At 43.7% G+C, this 25,840-nt stretch overlaps 1 protein-coding gene across 1 annotated transcript in view; it reads right to left on the bottom strand.

The window, feature by feature from the left end:
• Positions 1-541: 541 nt before the first annotated feature.
• The window catches only part of LOC144763426 (serine/arginine-rich splicing factor 7-like), a 91,290-nt gene continuing 65,991 nt past the window's right edge, over positions 542-25,840 (bottom strand). Inside the window, exons 6-7 of the mRNA XM_078649011.1 lie at positions 23,594-23,629; positions 542-816 (exon numbers count right to left, since the gene is read on the bottom strand). Of these exons, the coding sequence (XP_078505137.1) occupies positions 771-816; positions 23,594-23,629 (82 nt within the window). The 3' untranslated portion in view covers positions 542-770. The remainder of the gene's footprint in view (positions 817-23,593; positions 23,630-25,840) is intronic.

Raw genomic sequence — 25,840 nt, 5'->3', positions numbered from 1 at the left:
AAGCACTTTGTAGTCTAGGCCCTCTGGATATAAACTCCTGATGTAGCATGGTGCAAGGAAGCTGAACAGGTAGTTTACATCTGCAAGGATGTCCACCAAAATCCTGGATCTTGGACTAGATAACAGGCCTCGCATGACACCTTAGGTTGCATGAGCTCACGGTTGAGGATGGGTTACACAACAGCACAAGACCGGATGTAGAAAGAAGGTCATTCCTCTCATGCTTATGGGATGGTGCAATTTCAAGGCTCAACTGTTTCACATAAGATGTGCTGAACATACTATTTGAATGTTTTTTTTCTTCTTTCACAAACATAAAATACGTTTTCAGCTGGTAACATTGTTGAGAAAGGGGAACCCAAACTGTAGGGTCCTCCAGCAGTTTGAACACTGGTTTTAAATGCTTTAAAAAGCAGAAACGCCATGAGGGAGTTGAAGTATTGCCAAGTCCACTTCTATATACATTTGGGATGGGGAAATGGTGTATGGGAGGACCACCTTGGCTGAATATGGTCAAAGATAGTCCAGACAAAGACACGGGTTGAGACTGAGCATGTTTATAACCAGATACAAAAGCATGGCCAGAGGGTATTTAAAAACAAAAATAAGCAACTTGCTAATTATTTTTTACAAAGAATCTTAAAATAGTCAAATAACCAATCTTAACAGTATACAACTGAAAACACCCATCTGGCCAAATGACATCAAAAATGAACATCACAAAATATACAATCTTCCAAATATCTGAGGACTTCGTCCCATCTCCCGCCTCATTCTGGACTGGCACTCCTTGCGGGACTTGCCAAGGGTGAATTACTGTGAAGAGAAAAAATATATATATAATGAATGTCACATGGACGACACAATCCATCTACTTTTTTCAGCGACTCTCTAGACTTATAGTATGGGCAACCCTTGGCAGTACCAGAAACCTCTTCTTTTTTTCATCTGGGAACACACCGGCATGGTTAACAGCCACACCTCTCCACTCCGATCACAACGGTTTCCCATTCTTCAGCCCATTAACCCGTTGCGTGCGTCGGCCGGCTCCGGCCGCCAGATGTCACAGTGGGCGTGTGCGGAGGATGGCCGGGGCCGTCCGAAACACGTCCCCTCATTAATTCCCCAGCACCGCGGCGGAATTTGCGCCGCGGTCAAGGGGTTAATGTATGCATGTTCTAATCAATTCCATTTTTGAACAAGTAGCAATTTAGTGGTTTCCTTTTGTCAGAACCGTTGGCCATCAATTTCTATACCAATTTTGCCCAGGTGGCAGTAGGAGAACACTGCATAAACAACGCTGCACAGCGTTATCAATGTCTACTATAATCAAGAAAGGTAAACAAAACCTACATTTTTAATCAGGACCATTGAAAGCTATACCCTGAACTAACTCCCCCTTTCACGGATAGGATTTTAGCCTAAACTCTAAAAGATTGTGTGACCGCATGCGTTAGCCAAAGGTTATTCCAAAGAAATTTAGGTTAAAATTCTGGACAATTAGATAAAAAAAAGATGTTTTTTAAAAATACACAGGGATGTTAAGGCAGAAGTCCTCTATTGCCCCACGCCTTTGCAAGCAAATTCCCTAACCAACTCATTATCCTCCAGTCACAGAACTTTTTTCATGTCAACGCCCACAGAAAACCTGAACAAATCTTCCGATCCTTGCCACACCCTCAAAACACCCCCCCAAAACACACCCTACACACAAATTCCAGTGAAAAACTTAGGTCCTTAGGGTGGTACGCCACTCTACTCTTCATTTCTAATCTATCCTTCAAAAAGGATGCCAGAGATTCGCCACTATCCGGTCAAGTACAAGTGCCACTGGTGCAGTACCCTCTTAGGCAAAAATGACTGCCTCCTTAGGATGCAAGGTCACTTGCAGTAATCCTCAATGCCCCTGCTCTTTCATAGCCTCACTGGAGCACCATACATCATGTCATGTACATAATCTGCCACACCAAGAACAACAAAGGGGGCAAAAGTTACTTATCAATAACTATAAAATGTCCCTATTTTCCTTTTTTTGCTTCTCCTCTTGAGCTTGACCAGTACATGGGTAGTAACATCCACTATGACATCAAATATATGCTCCCAGTGTATGGTCTGTTTTCATATTAAATGTACCCTTTTTGAGCTACCTATACGGTCTTGGGCATCCTTATCTATGCAAGGTGCCAATTCTTTTTGTTGAACCACACCTCTTCGCTACGGAGGTGAGAGTCATGTGAATCGAGAAAGGTTTTCAAACTGCAAAACTATTGTTACTGGTAAGTACTGGTAAGTAACTTTTTCCTTTTGAAACACGAATCTCTGAATTAATTACCTTAAATTGAGAGGTTGGTTTGAAGTTAATGTGTGGTTGCAAACAGGTGTCTCAGTACCTTTGGTTACTCCCCCTTAGCTTCCCTGTTGGACTTCATGTGGTAATATTATGAGAAGGTGGAAATTGTTTACCTTTGGCTGTCACAAGTCATTTGGTTAGAGTCGCCCCTTTGTTACTGGCAGTGTGAGATCTTGGCTTGCTAATCAGCATTTTTCTTGTTAGATTATAGCATGTTTGTATTATCAAGGTTACAACAATTCCTTTTGTGACGGGGACACCTATGCTTGCTGGTGCGTAAGACAATGCACTGAGTCCCTCTTATAAGTTTTGTTTCCTCCCGGTAACAGTACTTCTCTCCTAACATTTAGAGTGTGTAGTACTTGCAGCCTGTGTCTTAGTTGAAAAAAAGTGGTTAGATCTCATTAACGGCCTATCCTTGTGCATCTGTTGGTATTGTTCCGGCACTGCAAGTGCTTGTAACTGATTTACTGCGATTAGGGAAGTCAAGGAAATCAGAAAGGCTATTTTCATGGTTAGGAACTTAAGTCCTAGTTTGTGCAAAGGCTCCAATGGAGCAGTCACCAGGAACGTTAGCACCAGATTACCTTTCCACATAGGTGTTGGCGATTAACTTGGCGGTGCAGTTCTCTTTGCTGCTTTTTATTTTAATAAACTGAATTTTACTGGTTCTTAAAGCAGAAAATAACACATAACATGGGACATCAGTACAGTAAGATAAGGAGGTATTACATATATCTTACCCCCCCCCCCCACACATCCCACATGGGAAGTCCATGGTATTCCAACCATTTATCCCATATCTTTGCACGTTTTTGGAAAAACCTCCTGGCCTCCTATACGGCCCTCTTCAGCATCACGCACCAGTTCATCGCCCGTTTCCTTGTGCTATTGGGGGAGAGGAAGGCAGCAGCCAACCTTTGGCAATATCCCTCTTTGCAAGTGCCACTCCAATTCCCACCAGGGTCTTGTCTTCCCCAGTGTCGCTCACTCCCTCAAGGACTTCCAATAGAATGGGGAATGGGGAATGGGAAGGGGGCAGTGGGCTTCCCTTCTGCCCTGGATAGAACCTCAATGATCCTGCTCCCAGTATCCCGCAATCAACGGGAAGCCCCACACAATATGATAAAAGTGGGTCGGGGTTTTGAAGAAGCACCAACATGCTACGCGCCAAAGGTGCTCAGGTGTTTTGTAGGTCTCGTGCAAATAATTAAGCAATATGAGCCTGGAAGATATGATCTGCACTCTGGGCACCATGCGAGTGTCCCTCCAGTCAGTCTTCTTGTATGGCTTACAAGCGCTCATCCATATATATTCTGTGCTGGGTTGGAAAGCACATGATCTTGTTCTTCAATAGTTTGTTTAGGCAGAACATGGTCATTCTGGTGTCGGATTAAATCTGTACCACTGCCTGTGTTGTGTCCGTGAAAGGCCTTCAGCACTACAAATACCATCGAGTTCCAGCAGTGCGTTTCACTGCCTACTGTTGGTTCTATTGACAACTGGGTTTTAGTGTCCCCATATGTGCAACCCACCCTCTATGTGATGCATCTTTAGTAAAGGTCACGGAGGAGGAACTGTCTGAACAGTCTGCCTACAGTCAGTTTCTCCCTGCCGCCGCTGCAACAACCACTATATCCTCCCAGGTACCAGCCAATTAGAACCACTGCTTTTGTAAACATTATTAAAGTGGTCTTGTATATCTTGGCAAACCGAATCACCTGAAAGCAGAAGGTTATCATGCTAATTAATTTAATCACTGGTCTCACCACCAGAAACTTTCCCTTCAGGCAGAGACGAACTTGCACAGCCAATGCCAAAATAATGTTGTGTATCAGTCAGGGTTTTTTTTTTTTTTTTTTTTTTTTTAAAGAGTGCGCTACTCGCCAGTCAGGGTCTCAAGGCGCTAGGGGGGGAGGAGGAGTTGCATCTCCGGATTAGTCTAAGAGCCAGGTCTTGAGGCTCTTCCTGAAGGTGTGCAGAGTGGGGGAGCGTCTGATACTGCCTGGAAGCTCGTTCCAGGTCTTTCCTGCGACGCAGGAAAAGGCTCTTCCATCTGTTCTGGTTCTGCGGATGCATAGGGTATCTGCCAGGGTGAGGTCGGCAGAACGGAGGTTCCTTTTGGGTACCTGGAAGGAGACTCTTTTCTTGAGGTATTTTTGGTGCAATGTTGTGGAGGGATTTGTAAGTGTGGGTGAGTAGCTTGAAGGTTACTCTTCTCAACGGAGAGCCACTAGAGGTCTTGTAGGTGCTGGGTCATGTGCTTATGTTGTGGGGTTCCAAGGACGAGTCTGGCTGCAGTATTCTGGATGGATTGGAGCTTGTGTAGTAGGGTTTTGTTGATTCCGGCATAGAGGGAGTTACCATAGTCCAGTCTGCTCGTTTGACTGCATGGGTGACGGTCTTTCTGCATTCGGGGAGGATCCACTTGAAGGGCTTGTGCAGGGAGTGGAAGCAGATGAAGGTGACTGCGTAATCTGGCGGGTCATGGTGAGGGAGGAGTCTAGAATGATGCAGAGGTTTCGGGCGTGGTCTGATGGAATCGGTGGGTTTCCGAGGGCCACCAGGTGTTGTCCCAGGCGACGGAGTAGGGTCCTAGGACTAGGACCTCAATCTTCTCGGAGTTGAGCTTAAGACAGCTGTTCATCCAGACTGCGAAGTCACTCATTCCTTCTCGGAAGCGGAGTGTCTTCGGGGTTCTTCATGAGGGAGGAGCTGGGTGTCGTCGGCGTAGAATACTATGCTGAGCCCATGCTGAACAAAAATTGTGGCGAGTGGGGCCATGTAGATGTTAAAGAGCGTGGTGCTGAGCGAGGATCCTTGGGGTACTCTGCAGTTGATCTGTGTGGGTTCTGAGATGAATGGTGGGAGTCTGATCCTTTGGGTTCTGCCGGTGAGAAAGGAGCGGATCCAGTCGAAGGCCCGTATGCAGGCCTAGTGGAACCTGGCTGCGAGAGTGCTGTGGGAGACCTAGTTGAAGGCTGCGGCGAGGTCTAGGAGGATGTGTGGCCCTGGTCGAGTAGCATGCGAATGTCATCGGTGGCGGCGAGGAGGGCGGTCTCGGTGCTGTGGTTGCTGCGGAATCCGGACTGGGAGGAGTCGAGGAGGGCGTTCTCTTTGATGAAGGTGGTCAGCTGGGCGTTGACAAATCTCTCCATGACTTTGGCTGAAAAGGGAAGCAGAGAGATGGGCCAGTAATTTTTCAGGTCAGTCGGGTCAGCCAAGGGTTTCTTGAGGATTGGCATGACCTCTGCCCGCTTCCAGTCGTCTGGGAAGATGCCTGATTCGAAGGAGGTGTTAATGGTCCGGCATAGTTCGGGTGCTGTGGCAGCGGCTCTGTATCCGGAATGATTTTGCTATCATGAAGTTCAATGTTGCCTCCAAGAACAGCCTATCCCTCACGGGAACGGGAGATAATTTCTCTACTTCTAGAGAGCACCCCAGCAATTGCAGTTTCTGTATGCTGTCTTGGCACTGAATAAGAGCTCCTTTACCAGCCAGTTGACCTGTCGGTTTTACAAGTATCCAGTCTTCAGTAAGCGGCCAAAATTTGCAAGACAACTTGTAAACAGTCTTGGTGCAGACTCTCACATGGGAGCACTTTGAATTGGTAGTTCGAGTGGTTTATCATATTTATTTTGCCCATTGCTCATCTGGTATGTGTCCTTGAGGTCTATGGCCACTAAGTAGACTCATTTTGTGGATCATCTTGTATATTCTGTTCTAGAAGTTTACTTTTCCATACCGATCCCTTTGGCTTGCAATTTGTTGCCATCTCCAAAGCAATGCAGAAGCAGAGTTTTAGGATATTGAGTGCCGATTTCTCAGAGGTCATTTCTTTCAAGTCCTGGAGAATAACCCCCCAGCGGACACCCTGCACTAGGTGTTTGATGTCAGGGGCTTCTCTTCTTCAGAGTTATTTGGTGCCTGTGTCTGATCTTCTTGTGCTCTGGCCTGGCCTTTCCCGCTGGCTATGCCTTAATAAGGAAGGTCTCTGTGCTGACTGATCTTGCTATAGTGTAGTAGTTTCCTGCACAATTATGGTCTGAGAATGTTGTATATTGGGTTGGAAACTCCCTCTCACCATTGGTTGTGGCTGGGTTGGTTCCTTCCCTATATACACACACACACCTTTAAAAAAAAAATTTTTTTTAAATATCCCCTTAACTGTAAGGATCTCATTGCTATAGGAGCGTCCTTATCTTTCTTCCTATGTTGGGAGTGGTCTACTGTTGCTTTAAACAGACTTTCTTCTGTGAATGGCATGTTTATGATAGAGGCCTATACGTCTTGCTCAAAATCCTAAACTTTCAGTCGGGCAGGTCACCTTCGAGCAGTGCCCATCTGCCTACCAGCATTGTCTGCTGCACGTAAGGCAGTTTGCTATAGTCTCCTTTACAGACGCTCTTCTTGCACTAGTCAGTGAGATGTCACATTAGCACCTTTTAATTTTCCTCCTCAATTTCACAGTTCATCAGATGTTGGCACATGATTGTGGACTCAACCTCCCACTTTTAAGTAGAGTTCATGAATGTTTTCATTTAGTAGATAGGAAACAAGGTGCTCCTTTTCTACTATTTTTTTCTTTTTTTGCACACTTACAACAGTTTGAGAGTGCATCAAGCTGCAGTACCAGACTGATTTCTCAGGTTCACTTCCTTTGTGTAGGGATACTTCTCACAGCAGGAGATATCAGGGCTGGCACCAGGCACAAGTACCCACAACATGAGTACAATGAAGTTAAACATCCCTGCATTGGGGAGTCATAACCTTTCTGAAGCAGCAACTGGAGGCAAAGGGCAGGCCTAGCAGAGAAACAACCTCACTTTGAACGCAGAAGCTGCAGTCCCACCCTTTACCCCTATCAAACAGAGGTAAGGAAAAACTAATTGGCACCCCCTTGGTAGCAAGGGACATGAATTTGATGAATGTAACCCGGTCTACATACTCCTTACTTCGTTGTCTGGGTCTCCACCCACAACTTAGTGATAATATGCAAAACATGGAAACACTCCACACATGGAAACAAAAGACAATTCTTTCAATGTACAGCTTTCTACCCATGTATGCAAGTGCTTCAGAACCCCACTTTGGGATAGTAAGCACTTTGTATTGTATCATATCGCACCATTTATTATCTCTTCCCTCTATTGGTGTCCATAACTATTTAAGACTGCTGAAGTTAGCTATGCGCCACTGTAGTTGCTGACCTCCCCATCTTCTCTATCCTCACACTTTTCTAACAGGTGGTGGCCCTGAGGATGCTGAAGAACTGGCTGTTTTCCTAGTTTGCTTTTGCATTATTCATATGCATAATTGGACATTGTGGAAAATGCTTGCACTCCTCCACTCAAGGTCGGTGCTCATGACAGAATGGTTCAGTCATGAGAACCAGTGTTCATGATGGAACCATTCCTTTTTTTTGCCTCAGGAGGAGGGGGTTGGGGTTAGAGCTTCCCCCAACCTCCAGAGGCTTGTGTTTGTCTTTCCATGTATTGACGATTGTGCGCATGGCGCGCGGTCATTGAAACTGAAACAACGTTTTGTTTTCAGTGTACTATTTCAGTACTCAGTTTCTCAGCCCCCCGAGCACCGAAACACATGTGAGTGGTAGGAGAATCTCCCCTTTCCAATGGTACTACTCCCTAGTGGATGCCCGCTTGGTGATAGGGCGATTCCCAAGCAGCACTAGCCACAAGGGAGGGCGGGGAGCAGCCCCTTGGGCAAGGGCCTCTGCTCCCCGCCCCATACATTTTGGCATAACAAGTCTTTCTGCTCCCCCTGGGGAGGAGGGGGGAGGGTGTAGAAAGTACCCTAGACAGCAGAGATTTTTTTAATAGGACAGGCATGGGGACTGCAGCCCACCCCACAAAAGTTGGGATTCTGGGTAGGAAATCATTGGGGGATCCAGGCAAGCCATACCTCCCTGAACTTCCCGGGTGTCCAGTTTTCAGAAAGGTCTGGATTTGGTAGGTTTCCCTAGATTGCCGCCGAGCCATGGGCCAAAAACCCAGGTGACCCCCTTGCAACAACAGGTAATTTTGCAATAGGTAATTTTGAGGTCTCCACAATACGTTTTGGGCACTTGCATGTTGCTGGTAACTAGCCCACCCACACGAGTGAGGTACCATTTTTATTAGGAGATTTGGAGAATGCGGGTGGGTGGAGGTTTTTGGACCCACGCAGATTCCAGAACTTTCCATCACAGAAATGTGTGGGATTTTTTTCCTCTCAAAGTTTGAGGTTTGCAAGGGATTCTGGGTAACAGAACCTGGTTAAAGCAAGACAAGTCACCCCTCCTGGATCCCCCTGGGTGTCTAGTTTAAAAAAAATGTATAGGTTTGCTAGGTTTCCCTAGGTGCCGGTAAAGCTAGGGTTCAAAATCTACAGCGAGGGACTTCAAATTTTTACAGTGAAAACTGACCGTTATTTTGTAGTGTGTCCATATTGTGTTTTTGCCAGTTTCTTGTCATGGGCACTAGGCCTACCCACACAAGTGAGGTACCATTTTTATCGGGAGACTTAGGGGAACACAGAATTGCAGAGCAACTGTTATTACCGATTGACTTTTGATGCATTTCTGCCTTCGAAATGTAGGACACTATGTAAAAAAGTCACTTTGAAAAATGTCGTATAATGCACATGCTAGAATGGGTACCCAAAATTTCGGAGATGTGAAATTCCCTACGGTTTCTAAACTCTATACTTTGTTCCCATTTCGGAAATACATAGGTGTCTTTAATACCTATTTTTCACTCTTTATATTATACCAAATGAGGAGCCTAACAGAGAAGGGGTTATGGAGTTGAAAGATGGCCCTTTAAATGTTTGCATTCCCTTGACAACAATGCTGGGTCACATAGGCAGAAAGGAAAATGTTACTTACCCAGTATGCATCTGTTCTTTGCATATAGAGCTGTAGATTCATAGGTTTTAGCATAGATCGCCATCTGGTGTTAGGCCCGGATGTTTGCACTTTGTTTTTCTTCTAAGAAGTCTTTGTAGTCACGAGGTAGGCGACTCCTCGTTTTGGTGATAGTGCACATAGGCATCGGCCCCATTCTTAGATTGTTTTGCCTTACGGGTGATGATGGAGTTAGTACGAGTGGAAAGTGATATCCATGTTTAGTGTATCAATGTAAGATAATACTGCAACAGGTAAAGGTACCAGGGCGGGTGGGTGCATATGAATCTACAGCCCTATATGCCAAGAACTGATGCATACTGGGTAAGTAGCATTTTCCGTTCGAGGCATATGAGATGTAGATCATATGCTTTAGCATAGACTATGTAGCAGTTATTCCCAAGCAGTGGCTATCCTGTATCTGTTGCAGTGTTGTGAAATAGTGTTCTTAAAACTGCCTGGCCCACACTCGCTTGTTGTGTTGCCAACACAACTACACAATAGTGCTTTGTGAATGTGTGTGGCGTAGACCATGTTGCAGCTTTGCAAATGTCATCCAAGGGTATGTTCCCCGAGATTGCCATGGAAGCCCCTAGTTTGCTTGTAGAATGCACTCTAGGGGGAACTGCTAAGGTGCGTTTAGCCTTAAGGTAGCATATCTGTATGCACTTAACTATCCATCATGCAATACCTGCTTTGGAGATGGGATTGCCTTTATGTGGTTGTGAAAAAGCAACAAAGTTGTTTCGTTTTCCTAAAATGTTTGGTTCTTTCAGAGTAATAAAGTATCGCTCTTTTGACAACTAATGTGTGAAGAGCACGATCTGCTATGGAGTCTGGTTGTGGAAAAAACACGTGTAACTCAACCGACTGGTTGAGATGAAAAGCAGAAACGATTTTGGGTAAACATTTTGGGTTAGTCTTATTTATTTTGGTGAATTTGCAAAAATGGTTCTTGCATAGTTAGTGCTTGGAGCTCACCAACTCTTAGAGATGTGATGTCTCTAAGGAAGGCTACTTTCCAAATGAGAAATTATAGTTCGCCTCTGTGCAAAGGCTCAAATGGTGGGCCCATGAGTCTTGTAAGGACTATATTAAGATTCCACACGGGAGAAGGCAGAAGTCTAGAGTGAATGATTCTTTTGAGTCCTTCCATTAAAGCTTTCACAGCGGGTACGCAAAACAAAGACAAGTCCGTTTTGTAGGTACGCCGCTATGCCGGCAAGGTGTAATTGTGTAGATGCATATGCTAAGTTAGCATGTTGTAGGTGTAACAGATAGAAAATTATGTTTTGAGTTAAAGCATCTAGCGGATTTATTTTTTTTGTACAATAACTTACAAATCGATTCCATTTTGCTGCATAACATGCTCTTGTGGTAGGACGTCTAGCCTCTCTAATGACATTCATGTAGTATGATGGGAGATTAAAGTAGCCAAATTTAAGATTTCAGGTGCCAGATTGCAAGGTTGAGTTAACTTGGATCTGGATATCTCTCCATGGTTCTGAGTGAGAAGCTTGGGGGAAGAGGTGCAACTTTTGATGAGGAACTACAGATTGTTCCAACAGGGTTGTGAACCATGGTTGTCGAGCCCATGTGGGAGCGACTAGGATCATCGTGAGGGAATGTTGCTTGAGCTTCCGAACCACTAATGGAATTAGTGGGAGAGGCGGCAAAACGTAATCAAATTCTCCTGACCAATTTATCCATAGTGCATTGCCTTTGGACAATGTGTGGATACCTGGGCGCGTAGTTTGGGCATTTTGCGTTGGTGTGTGGCAAACAGATCCATTTCTGGGTAGCCTCACATTTGGAAGTATGGGAGGAGTACTTGGGGATGTAGTTCCATTCGTGGATTTGTTGTCTCTGACGACTGAGCAGATCTGCAATCAGATTGTCTACTCCTGGGAGAGGTTCTGCAAGGAGGTAGATCTTTTGAGGTATGGCCCACCGTTTTGTATAGTACATTGCTGTCATGTCTGTACGAACTAGGACAGCTTTGCCTACTTGGTGTATCTGAAAAGCTTTCAATGCTAGAAAAACTGTGAGCAGCTCCAGATGGTTTATGTGGAGCTGTTTTTGTTGTAGAGTCCATGTGCCCTGAAAGGTATGTTTTTGAAGATGAGCTACCCAACCAGTGAGTGATGCGTCTGCGGATGGCCAACCTTTAGAAATGTTACCACTGCAGAGAGTGATGAGTGCAGCCAACTACCAACACCAGATCATTTAACTGACCACAAGCCTGGTTTCACTGACGTGCTAAGCATTCTTGTAGGGGACGTATTTGGAGTCTTGTGTAAGGAACTATTAGAATGCAAGACAACATCATTCCGATCCACTGCATAAACGCTCGGGCTGGTAATGAGTGTTGCGGTTGACATTGTGATATTAGGGTTTGCATGGTGCGTATTCTGACTGGGTTGGGGTACGCTAGAGCTTTGTAAGTGTCTATTGTAGCTCCTAGATAGGCGTGCGTGTTGGAGGGTTGAAGATGGGATTTGGTGAGGTGGACAGTGAATCCAGTGTCGTGAAGCAGCTGAACTATTTTGTGAGTGTGGTGTATGCAGCTGTGTTGTGACTTAGGCTTTTATTAGCCAGTTGTCTAAGTAGGGAAGACGTGAATGTGCGGTCTTCTTAAATGAGCTGCGACCACTGCTAGACAATTGAAGGCTCTTGGTGCTGTAGTGACCCGGAATGGGTGGACTTTGAATTGGTAATGTTATCCGTCCACCACGAACCTGAGATATTTCCTGTGAGCTGGGTGAATGGGAATATGGAAGTAGGCGTCATTTAAATCTGAAGTGGAAAGAAAGTCGCCTTGTTGAAGCAATGGGAGCACCTGTTGTAGGGTGACCATGTGGAAGTGGTCCGATTGAATGTAGAAGTTTAGCTGTCTGAGGTCCAGTATGGGCCTGAGAGAGCAGTCCTTTTTGGGAATCAAAAAGTATAGGGAGTACACTCCTGTCCCATGGTGATTTAATGGGACTGGTTCTATTGCATGTTTGTCCAACAGAGAGAGGACCGCTTGTTTTAACAGGGTGGAGTTACCTCTGCCTCTTCCCTCATTATTATTTACTCTGTAACCTCCTCGAAAATAGCCTCTGGAGGATTTAGATTGGTTGTTCCCTTTATAAGAGGAGGAGAGATTTTCCGGACAGTGTTTTTGAGCTACCCCTGTAGAAGGAGCGCCAAAAGGAACCCCTGCTGGAAGGTAATTGTAGGGCACCCATTGATTTTGCAGTCTGTGTCTTTCTTCATTTTTTCTAATGAAGTATCTACGGTTGGCCCGAAAAGATGCTCTTTATCAAAGGGCTGATTAAGAATGGCGGATTGTACCTCATGCTTGAATCCAGGGATTCAAAGCCAAGCATGTCACTGCAACAGTATGCTAGTGTTGATAGCACGCGAAGCTGTGCCTGCTGCATCTAGGGAGAATTTTATGGAAGTGTTTGTGATGAGCTTCCCTTCCTGAATGAGGTAGTTAGCTTTTGCCTTATGTTCTTCTGGCAAATGTTGTGTGAGTTTTTCCAACTCCTCATAATGTGCCCTGTCCTCATAATGTGCCCTGTCGTAGTGTGCCAATGAAGCCTGAGCATTGGCAATACGCCAAGAATTGACATCCTGTGAAGCTACCCTCTTGCCGGAGACATCAATACGTTAAGACTCCTTGGCAGGAGGAGGAGTGTCACCCGTTTGAGGGTTAGCTCTCTTGTGGGCGTTAGATACAACAAGAATGTCTAATGGTAACTGACCTTTTATGAATACAGGGTCTGTAGGAGCGGGGTTGTACTTTTTATTCACCCAAGGTTTTAGTATTCTGGCTCTAACTGGGTCTTTGAATACCTTGTTAGTATGTTTTAACATTCCTTTTAGCATGGGTAAAGAGTTAGTAGACCTCTGTGAATGTTTCTACAAGGAAATCTTCTAGATGGTCAGTATGTAGGTCCACCCCATGATATTGGGCAGCCCTGTTGATAAGCTGTGCAAAGCCAATGTTTTCATCAGGTGGGAAAGGTCTGGAGGGATACGGATCAGGGTCATTTGGTACATTTGGATCCTTATCATAATCATCCCAGGGGTCAGAGTCATGTAGTATGTCTGGGTCTTGAGGGATATGATGATCATCCCCGTCCCTGAAATAGTCATCCTGTGGGTCAGGTGACTCTGGAGGTGGTGAATTTGATGGTGTAATGTTGGCAATAGGAGGAGATGGAGGTATACAAGGGGGAGAAGGCTTGGTACCCAGATCTTTTTTCTGCTTACGAGGTATAGTGGCATCTTGTGGGAGGTCTAACTCTAGAAGGCGTCCAGTGTTTAGATCAATACCAAGTATTTTCTGTTTTGTATCTAGGTGTTTCTTTAGATGGAAGTTCCTTGGAAGGAGTGTCCGTTCCTTTCGGAGTAGCTTTCGGCATCGAAGATTTTAGTTGAGTCTTTGCGTGCTGAGTGTTTTGAATCAGAATCCTTAGTTTTAGCCGCTTTAGGCGATGGAGTCTTCAGAGTGATATGTTTCGGCTCCGAACTTTTCGGCGCGGAGGTTGTCTGCTATGAGCTTTTTGGCTCCGATGTTTTAGGCTTGGACGATTTCGGTTCTGGCTCTTGGTTTCGAGGGTTTCAGCTCAGAGGTTTTCAGTGTCGAAGATGTCCTCGGTACCGACAGCGTGGCCAATGTTTGTCCTTATGTTTCTGTGCAGAAGGTGTTGGCTCGGCACCGGACTGCGACCGGCTTGAGCTCGAGCCGGAAGGCTTGCGTTTGTGTTTCATAGCTGGGCTGGAGAGCGGGGCACCTGAAACTTTTTTGGTGTCAACCGGAGCCCAAGGGTGATACCAGAGCCTTATCTTTAGCCTGAGTGGACACATGGGGGTCTGTACTCATGGTACGTTGAGTCAGAGTGACGTTCAGGTCTTCTTCCATGTTGGAGTCAGCTTCGGACACCAGTTCTTCTTTGGTAGGACTGTGTTCTGGTTCGTCACCTAAGATGTCCGGTGCGGAGCCGGAGCCGCTGCCACTTTGCATCTCGTGGCGTCGAGCCAGACGATCACGGATGGTCTTCTTCGATCGGAACGATACACACTTCACAGGATCTTTCTTCGTGTTCCTCGGCGCAGGGGAACTTAGCACGACACCCAGGACATAGCTTGAACAGAGTCCGTTCCACCGACTGCTGGCATGGTCGGCAAGGGTGGGCCAGACAGCCTGCCTCGCAGTTTCCGGCCAAAGGTTTTCATGTTTAGATCATACGTGTAGAATGGTAAACCACGATCGAAAGACCATAATCGTCGAAGGTAGAGGATTGCGCTTCGAAGGGGTTTGAAAACAATACCGAACCGCAGCAATACACATCCGAACCCGAAGGCAGAAAAAAACAATTTAAGGATGGAGCTGATGCCCATGCGCACTATCACCACAAGGAGGAGACACCTCATTTGTGACTACAAAGACTTCTTTGAAGGAAAACAAAGTGCAAACATCCAGGCCCAACATCAGAAGGCAAACTATGCTAAAGCATATGATCTACAGCTCATATGCCTCACACATGGCTTTCTTCTGGAATGGGCACAGAGTTTCAGGAAGGAAGCAGTCTTCCATCGGTTCCTTCACTAATCGTACCTCATAAGTGAATGCAGAAAGAGTTTTGAGATACTCAGTCTTCACATTTATACACCGGGCACTTGAAGGAAAAGTGGAAGGTCGTTTCAGTTTCTTAAGAAACTGAAAACCTTTGCCTCAACCTATTAGACCGTGTGTCACTCCAAGCATATATTCCACTGCAGCCTGCTTGCGTACATAGATTTAGGAAGCATGGCTAGCAAAAAGACAGTTTCCTCGATGTCAAGAGCGTATTCCCCAGGCCTCTCATTTCCTTGAGTATTTCCTCATCTCTTTAGTCCTACATCCCCCACCTCAATCTTGGAGTTGGGCACACTGAGCAATATTGCATTTTAACAGTTTATCCTGCACTTTAAGAGTTCTGGGGAGGTGCTCTTCAGACACCTCATATCCTTTGCGTCTTTCAAGGACTGAAGTACATACTGTCTTTTTGAGCTACTTTTGGTGGCACTCTGGGCAAAGTGGTATTTTCCTGCTCTACAAATAGTCATGGTCAAAGCACATTTGAAAAATCATCAGACCACAAAGGCTGCGCGAGGAGGAGACCTCAAGATGAAGCAAGCCACTTCGGTATGTGTGCGTCTTGCATTCTTAGAACTGGTATAAAGTGGGTAGAATTTACCCTTGTACATAAATATGATAAAACACTGCAAGGTCTACTTGAGAGGGAAACACTCATCCCTGGACCCCTTCACTTCTAGGGTTTCTATGACTTATTCTAGCCCCTCCCCATAAAAATAATAAAATGCTTGGCACAACTTAAAAAAACTCACAGATTTGAACATGCTCTTCCTCAGGTTCTGGGATGAGAGGTTATGTAATCAAATATTCGCTGTAATCGACACTATCATGTCAATTTCAGTTACCATAAATGACTGAAAAATGACTATCACCCAATAATAGATTACTATGGCTTCACACCCCGCAGCCTCAGCCTCATCATTCACCAACTCTCCACATGCCTCTCTGGGAAGGAGGGGTAGAGATGTTCACTGTGCTTTATCATCTTCATCTACTACTTTTTTTTTGTATTGCCGCTATTAACCTTATTCTTGCTATTAGGCGCTTACAGCCCTCCTGGTCCACACAACTTTCTTCAAGGATCTGAAGTATGCTTTGACTTCCTGAAACCTTGTTAGATCTCCCTGCAGATTTAAACTAATCATCTTTCGGTTAATACTCCTGGAGTTTTAGAGAATTCTTGCTGAATCTTTCGCTGTTAGTTCCTCATCCCAACCATATTCTAGGTGAGACCTCTGAAAATATTTTTTCCACATTTTAAATCTTACCGACCCACTTTCTTTATTGTTCTCCATTTGACAATTCAGACATACTCTACTTTCACTCCCTTGCCTTCTTTTTTGTTACCTATATTACCCATTTTAGCTATGATCTGCAAAGCATGGATTCACTTTCTGAAAGTGAATCTCAAGAAAAAGGATTCTCATCTTTCCAGCCCACCTTCCCTGGCACACATTTGCTTTCCTCCCACTCAACCTTTGTTTTCCTTCTCTGCTCATATAAAGAGTATTGTTTTTAATCCACCCTTTATTTTGCACCTTCGATTGCTTTAGCGGTCAATATAATCCCCATCAGTGGTTGAACATTTATATATTTTAGTTTACTTCTCTTATTTCCTCTGCGTTTGTAAATCTGTTAATCTCTCGCCGTGTGACTAACTGCCTTTCCGATTGCTTTGGGAAAGGTTTACTTTTTATGTACTGTATTTAAATTCCTTGACTCCCTTATTAGTCCCACCTGTGCTCCATTATTTCATTTTGTATTCGGTCTGATGCCATGCTCTGCTCCATTTTTGCTGACAACCCCTTGCCTGTCTTGTGATTCATTTTGATTTCACTCTTTTCCTTTTCTGGCTCCCAATTCGTAAACTGTACTGCCTCCATCTGCAAGATCGGCTAATAATTTAATAACATTTAAGAAACTGCTGAAAGATCACCTGTTGTCAACATTTAATTCAACTCGAAGGCCACTTTTTTTCATTTTTGGTATTGTCTATTTCTGTTATGAGCTGTAGAAAAAAGCACAGACCTATCCAAATAAGTAGTTTAGGGCTCATCCTCACTAAAATAAGTTCCCATCATCCACCAGGAGACAACATATCATTGGTGGAGCAATTTATCAAATTCTTAATTGATCACTCAAGCACCACAGGTAGAAATCTTCCTGGGAGACCAACCTGTAGTGGCAAGTTCTAAAAGAGATCTCGGTCACAGCTCTCTTCATTCTTATTAACTAAATACACACAGCTAATTTTTACATCCACTCCTAATACTTGATTTTGGATCTCCAAATTGCTACAAAAGGAAAGATCGAGAAGAATAGATCTGTCAATTTGTCAGATCACTTCCTTAGCCACTTCTCATCCCTTTCTTCAAAAGCCCTGTATGTAGGCCAGCCAAAGAGAGACCGTAACGCTACCAATCCTGCTATCTGAACTTACACTATTGCCTCATTCCTACATGTAATCCTGCCATAATAAGACGTCAGACTTGCAAACTAACAAGCTCTTACCATGGGTTTGTCAAAGAAATTTTCCAGATCAATATTAAAATTAGATGAACCTAGAAAGGATCCAGAACCACGGTGATGTAAAAATACTTTTTACTCAAAAACTAAGATGGTAAGCATTGAGACAACTTTTAGGAGAGCTCATTATTCTATAAAAAGGTTCGTTCTTTGAGGGTAAGGTGAAAAATAAATCCTTAATGCCCCTCTGGACAGTACATCGTTGTTACGACACCATCCAGAAACTCAAGGTCACTTAGTCATCCTTCCAAGCATGGACCCCATCATATATGCTCAAGACTACTGCAAAAATGAACTATCCACTGATTTCTAGGAACCCAATTACCCCTAACTTCTCAAAAAGCAGTACTTCTTACACTCTATTGCCCTAAACTAATTAATGGATCGCTGGCAAGGCTCAGTGCTAGATTTCTACGCCCACCCCCCACACACACACCAAAATGCTATAATTTTTGTCTCTTTCACACAAAGGGAGGGGGGGGGGCAGACTGTCTGATACGTTGCTCCATACATTTACATGTTTCCTACCCATCAAGCATTGGATATATTTTATAGAGACTAAAAACATCCAGATATATATATATATATATATATATATATATATATATATATATATATATATATATATATATATATATATAAAAAAAGTCCACATTTGTAAAGCGCACAATCACCCATAAGGGTCTCTAGGCGCTGGGGGCCGTCGGGAAGATTAAGCGAGCTATTGCCCAGAGTCACATGGTGCTGGGCTAACCTGCCGCCGGAGATCGAACCGTGGTCCCCAGATTCCAGCGTCAGTCGCCCTGGCCGCGGCGCCACACCTCTCCCATATATATATATATATATATATATATATATATATATAAATAAATAAATAAAACAAAAGCTTCGCAGTGCGCAGGAGATGAGAAGTGTTGCCAAATACTTCAAGGTTCCTGGAAGCAGTGGTCCCTTAGGAGGGAGACCAACCTTAGATGAATACAAAAAAATACTTTGCTACTGTGGAAGACACAGAAATGTACAACTATGCGGAAAGGGCCTCCCCTCACATAACGAAATCTCTGCACACTGCCTAGGTAACAATTTTATCTAGTTTGCATCTTAACGAATAGTTGGTTCATAAACCATGAAACTGCTACAAACTAGCTGGCCTGAAAGCAAGAAAGACCGAAGATAGCTTATCACGTAAACCACAGAGCTGCTTGTCAGTTTCAACTTGGGCACAGCCATTGGAATTAAGTAGCAATTAAAAAATTAGTTATGTGCTCAAAACATTCTGTACCAGTGTTATTTTGTTACTGTTCGCGAACTCTAATACAGATTCATCTAATTAGTACCGGTTTATCACGAACACAGCAATATGTAACTGAAAAGTGACAAATTAACCAATGCAAAAGCGAAGTCCCACATTTGGCAAACCGTGTTTCCCTTTCATCCATCTGAGTTTGAATTTTATTTTAATTAACCGAATGGTTTATGAACTGGATCTTGCGATGTGACCAGTCAGAATAGTAGACTATGACTGGATACCTGAGAAGAACTTGCGTTGCAATAGATTTTCAAACAGTTTGCTCTAGGAAGATATTAAGTTATTCCAGGTTTCCTGGAGACATACACCTTGGTGTTTTTTAAACAGTTTAGTGATCGTCCCCAGCTATTTAAATGTTTTACTGCAATCTGGCAAAATTGTTTAACACACAGGAGTTTAAGGTCTCATTGATTTTCTTGGTGCAATGCCAGTAAGTGCGTTTAAGGCTATACTTTTTGATATGAATATTTACATTAGCCAACGGATCAGCCTGTCTTCTTCCAGTTTACTGTGTACACAGAGGTTAATAGACGTTTGAGAAATAGGTTGCTCACTACAATTTTAGGATTTTCCGATTTTATTGATGGAACGGCCATCAATCCCTTTAATCCATTCAGAGGGAGGGTATTTGTGCCCCAGCCGTGTCCCTGTATGTCAGTTGTTCAAGAACACGTGACTTGGGTACATTTGTGCACCAATACAACTATGCTTTTTGGGTACATCCAGGGTTATGTACTGATGCAAACCCTGCAACAATTTTTCAGTGTATACTTACAATATAATTAAACATGTGAAGATATTTTCACATTTTTAGACGGTGCCCAAAAATTCTGGGGTCCGGCAATATACATGTGGGATTACAAACAAGCAATGCAGTCTGCACAATCAATTATGCAATATTAGTGTAGATTACAAAGTCATAGTAGGATCACTGTTTATAGTGCACTATTCATAATATGACATATCAAACTCTGGACTATATGGAAAGAAAAAACAAAACGTACATTTTTTGATTCTGAACAATCTAAGCAATCGGTTTTGAAGCTGACCTCCTTTAGCCCGACTTCCTTGCCAGCAGAAAATGCTAAACATGACTGGTCAAATTTTTTGCAATTTCCCCCCCACAAACCATGGATTTCCTTCTTCAGTGATAGAAAACTCCAGAGCTTCAAGAAAATGGCAGCAGTCCTACTATCCAATATCCCTATAGGTCTACCAGTACGAAAGGTAGCCTATGTGTGGGTTGGCCCTACTGCATGAATGGGCCAAAATTGGCACTATGCAATGATCACACTGACACTAACATACTTCACACAGATTCACATTTGGGTGATTAGTGTCAACTATAATTACCATCACAGGCCCACCCACACGAGGTGAGATTTTTATTGGTAGGCGAACAGGATCCGTGTGTGGTGAGAGTTTTGCCAACCCCTTACACAATCAAGATTTTTTTTTTTTTAAAGGCGTCTGAGCAAACCTTTTTTCAAAACCAATGCTCGTTTACAAAAAAAAAAACAAGCATTGGAAATGCAATAGGTCTCGCAGCATTAGAGTTAGTGCATTTAGAATTGTTTATGGGTTTTTTGTTGTAAATCTTTTGCATTTTTATTTTTTGTAGCCAATGCTAAAGAATTACAAATCAAAAAAGCAATAAACATTTGTAAAAGCTTTAACTAAAAATCACTAGTAGATATGCTATATGCTATGCTGATGAAAACGCTTGCATATGGTGGGTGGATTAAGGGCCAGAGACTCCTTTTTGTCATGGAAATGTTTTTGGTTACTTGGCGTTGCGTGGGTGAGTGGCGTTGCGTGGGTGAGTGGCGTTGCGTGGGTGAGTGGCGTTGCGTGGGTGAGTGGCGTTGCGTGGGTGAGTGGCGTTGCGTGGATGAGTGGCGTTGCGTGGATGAGTGGCGTTGCGTGGGTGAGTGGCATTGAGTGAGTGGCGGTGGGTGAGTGGCGTTGCGTGGGTGAGTGGCGTTGCGTGGGTGAGTGGCATTGCGTGGGTGAGTGGCGTTGCGTGGGTGAGTGGCGTTGCGTGGGTGAGTGGCGTTGCGTGGGTGAGTGGCGTTGCGTGGATGAGTGGCGTTGCGTGGCGTGGTGTCTGCAGTGCGCTCCCTGCCACATGAGATAAAAGTCAAGCCAGGAATGCAAACCTGTTAATCACAGAGAAATATTTGATCAGCACATCTATTCCACTGGACGTGGTCAGAACTAAGTGTTAAAAAGATTAGAAGAAATGAAAAGAAAAGATAATGGAGTCCAACACAAACTCACCTGCAACACGGTTCTGTTGGGCGGCAGGTTTGTCTCGAAAAAAACCTAATAAGGGACATTTATTTGTTTTGGCTCTAGAAGCAGCTGTTTAAAGGACAGATTCATTTATGTGTTTCAATGCAGAGTCAACATGCCATCTTTTAAACGCTGCCTCAAGATGCGTTGATGCAATGTGAAGCATGCTGGTTCCATTAATGTAGGAAGGGAGAGGAAATCTTGCTGAGAAGCTCGATTTAAACCGTTCAGTATACAGCAGAGGCGCTTTCAGTGACAAACACCACAGTGAATAATGATCACCCGAGGTAGACTTCACTGATCAAGACTTGTGGGAATTAGACATACAGTTTGAAGATTATTTCACAATACTCATTGATCACGTGAAAACCACAGCGTGACTTCCATATAGACGGAGATCAGCAGTCAAGATCATGCACGCTATGAACTGGTTTTGGATAAACGCTTGGTGGGAAATGCTGCTGCGTCCCAGCCAGTTCACAAGTGTGTCGTAATGGTTTCATGACATGCCCGCAATGTTTATGCGCAATGGTGCCCTTTGAAATAAATGGCGACAGATAGGCTAATGAGAGCGGGGTATCGAAGTTGCCAGCCCGCTTTTCGTAAGATAAGGAACTGCGGGGCCTGCCGCTTTTTATCCCCGCTCCCAGTCCAGACTGGTGGAACAGTAAAAGAGGCGCCTGGGCATAACAAGCCTTTCACCGTAACACGGCGGGCAGGGGAGGGGGCGGAGAGGGGAGAGGTGCGACACGACAGGCAGGCAGGCAGGGGAGGAGAGTAGGAGGAGGAGGGGGGAGGAGAGTAGGGGAGGCACGGCCTAGCGGCCGTGCAATCAAGTAGTGAGGGGGCGGAGCTGGGGGAGGCTGTGAGAGAGAGTAGGCAAGGCAGGCGGCTGGGGGCATGTGCACGCGCATTTAAGCTCAATGCGCATGCGCATTGAGCTTAAATTTCTCGTGCACTGCAAGGAATCGCCACGATTCCTTGCAGTGTGGATAAAGAGTGGATGAGCCCCTATAGTCTCGCTTGCTCGATGCGCATGCGCATCGACAGGCGAGACCTAACTATTACATATCAATCCAGAAAAGTGGCATTGTACTCCCAATTCACACAACCTAGGACGTCTCCAAGATTCTGGTGTTCAATAATGTATGGGGCTCGTAGGTTTCCCTAGGTGCAGTCAACCCAAACAGCTTCCCAGCAAGAAACAAGGAACTGTTTGGATTTATTAAGGAGGGTAAGCAAACAAATCTTGCCTACGTCCAGGTTCCTTGCTAGCATTCAAGACAGTGTGTGTGCTAGAAAGGAGTAGGCTCAGTATAGATTTTCTTAGGTTAAAGAAGATTTAAACAGCATATGCTAGGGAGGGAACCACCGCACATCAGATGGGTGGGATGTCATGTCAGGAGTGACAAAATTAACCTCTTTGCTGTTGCGGACATATGTGCATATAATAAGGGTGCCCGAGACACTTTTATGATATAAGCATCAATAGGGCAGCCGAGGGGTTAAGTGTGCAATTCTGCTGAACATTTCTTCTGTGGTAATGTTAGTGCAATAGTGAGACCTTAGCTTCTGTTCTTGGAAGAAATTGCCGTTTTGTCAATGGGTCAATTAATCTAAATGTCCCCTGTTCTTCAACTATCTTTTGCCAGATGTAAAGAGCTCTATCGGTCTTAGTTTTTAATAGACATTGGAATTTGCCACTGGATGCTAACAGCCTATGTTTCAAATTGTCCAAATCCAAGGCTAAATTTGCCGATTACTGGTTTACTCAACTTGACAGCTAATACTCATGAAGGCTGCCCTCCCCCACCAGAGATACATGTATTCCTATGTTTTTGGCTTATCTCTTGTACTCTCCATCTAGTGGTGCTTCTTCTACACATCTAACTTCAAAATGTAAGGGTCTGCTGCTCTACTTCACCTTTGTTACTGAATGTTTGCCTGCTTCTCGCCCTCTTGTCAGTGGGTGGTAGAGGTATGTGGCTTAGATAACTGAGGACCACAAGCAGCTTCTCCATCACAGTATCCCCAATGAAAACATCTGAATATCAATGTTTAGGCTTGAGAAAGTAGTGTACTTTACCATTCACCAGGTTTTTTTCGGGTACCACCAAGCACAGCCATTTGTGCTGCCCTTTGTTAGCTTCCCAATTAGCCTCAATACAATGAGATCTGATGATGCAATTTGTGATCTGAATCATCAGGCATATGGGAAAATTCGGTGTCATGGTTTTAAAAACTCAGTTCACCCTTCTGCAATCAATACAGAAATTTCAGCCAATCGGCATAAGTGAGCTACATCGAAGTTACAGCTGCCTAAACTTTGTTTTGCCATGGAGTGTTTGAAATCTTTGTAAGCTCCCCGTCACTGAAGGATGGCCCCTCCACCAGTATCTCTGCCCTCTCCCTATATTTTACATCGCTGGGCGCCTAACCCCACAGATAAAAAAAAATAACTAAATCAGGTCACCTTCAAGAGCCTGGTCTTGTGCCTGAGCACCATTTGTTTCAAGTAACACCATAAAGAGCATTTTAGAAATACAACACCAGTATGTACAAATGTCATAGGCATACCTCTTGGTTGGAGTTAAGGACCTGGATTTTGATCGACTGCAAATAGAAAGACAAAAACAGCTGTAAATAAAGTTGAACAGTAGCCACTAACTGTCCCCTCTCCCTGTAAAACCAACTGAACAGTTTGTTTATCTAAACATGAACGTAGACATGAATTTCCATAGTGATATGGAATACCTTCACCAGCATATGAAGCAATTAAATATTGAATGCTAAGAAACTTTCACCAATTCATCCACCACCTGCATTCCCCGGAGGTTGCTGAGAAAAATAAGTAGCTTTCAGAGCAAACATAATATTATTAGCTTGGGAAACTATTGGGACCATTATGTAGCAGCAGAATAACTGACAAAGGGGTAGCACAGCAGAAGCCACCACAGCTCCAGCCCGGCATGAACCAACGTCCGGTGAAAAATGGTTTAAGAATGGTTATTATGACTTCCTGTATATTATATACACATATATACATATACATATACACACACACGCACACACACACACACACACGCCCCCAGCGTTTGTCTCGCCCCCCAGCACACGACGACCCACATGGCATGAAGGGCGGAACGAAGCACACGCACCCAATATGATTATTTTGTATGTACAACCCACGTAGCACATGCCCCCAGCGTTTGTCACGCCCACAGCACAACGCAGACATGCCCACAAGGGACTACTTTGCTGGCACGGTTCTCTTACCTTTTAAATGTATATGGTGGGCGTCTGCACTGCTGCAACTGCCCTTTCAAATGCTGTATTGGGTGTTGTGATTGAGGCGGGTAATCTCAGTAACCACAGCACCAAAGGTTTGGGCTCTCTTTATAATAGTGTGTGTGTATATATATATATATATATATATATATATATATATATATATATATATATATATATATATATATATATATATATATATAGATTTTTGATGTGATAGCTGATTTTAATCATGTTACCGCTTCCCTCTTTTTTAGATTGTTTTTATGGTGTGATTTTTTCTATATGTGCAACATTGATGATGTATGTAAAAATCTTATCTTGAATATGGAAGTAAAGCTCTGTTTCAATAGGGTTTAGACTTCCCTTCCCCTTTATCTCAGTACTGTATAACCTCCAGCCCCAGCCACTTTAGCTGTATTTGCACTTTGACTGCACGATGTCACTTTAGAGGAAGAAATTATATTTATTTTTTCCAATTGACACGACATCACTTTAAATTTAGGTGCAATAACATGGCAAAGGACAAGAATGATACAATGGTGCCGGAAAATAGTTAAGGCACCATATTCTCTTCTTCCGAGCCTTATTTGGCTGGTACAATTTGTCATGAATTCATTCTTTCTTGTTTCTTTCTAAAAAAAGATCCACATAGACAAAATTAATTTTTCTTTTTTTGGGTCTTTTTTCACTACTATGATTAAATAGCAGTGATCAACAATATAATTCTGTATTATAATTTAATACACACGGGTGAGCACTATTTTTCGCACTATACTTGCTAATAGATTTGATGGACTACATGGTATATTTTTTCTCATCACCATCTTGAAGAGTTATATGCATTTATGCAGTTATACTTATTTCTTGTTAAACTGACAGTACTCTTCGCACAACGAATTGAAGTTGGATATGTATATTTTTAATCTTTTGATACATTATGCAAAATGTGACTTATTTATGTATTTATACAGTTATTTCACTTCTGTATTGGCACCATGAGAAAGTACAGGCAAATGTATTTATACATATAGTTTTTTTTCTATGTCCATCATTTCTGACATGTGACTGCACGTTATCACTTTAAATGGGCAAAAAGCAATCTGTATCGCCATGTGACCAAGGCCGCTGGGACGGCCGAAACGCGTCATGACACACTACCTAATGGCTGAATAAAAGAATGCTGAGAAAAAGTTGGTCCTTGCCTCGAGTCTCTTTGTAAGGAGCGCTGCTGCGAGGTATTTGCAGATGTATATATATATATATATATATACACACACACACACACACATACATACATACACACACATACATATATACATACATACACACATATATATACACATATATACATATATATATATTGCGCAAAGCGTTAAAAACATCTGAAACTCACCATCACTTGTAAATACCCGCACAACACATGGCTAACACAATCACCAACACCGAATGAGCAGACAAAGCGTGTAGACATGCAAAGAATACCCGCTCCATAACAACATCTCTCAGAAAAAGTCCACTGCAAATAAAGGGCCA

The sequence above is a fragment of the Lissotriton helveticus genome, chromosome 6, assembly GCF_964261635.1.
Source record: "Lissotriton helveticus chromosome 6, aLisHel1.1, whole genome shotgun sequence".
NCBI classification, from domain to species: Eukaryota; Metazoa; Chordata; class Amphibia; order Caudata; family Salamandridae; genus Lissotriton; species Lissotriton helveticus.
Note: the sequence above shows the minus strand (reverse complement) of the source record. Positions and strands in the feature narration are given on the sequence as shown.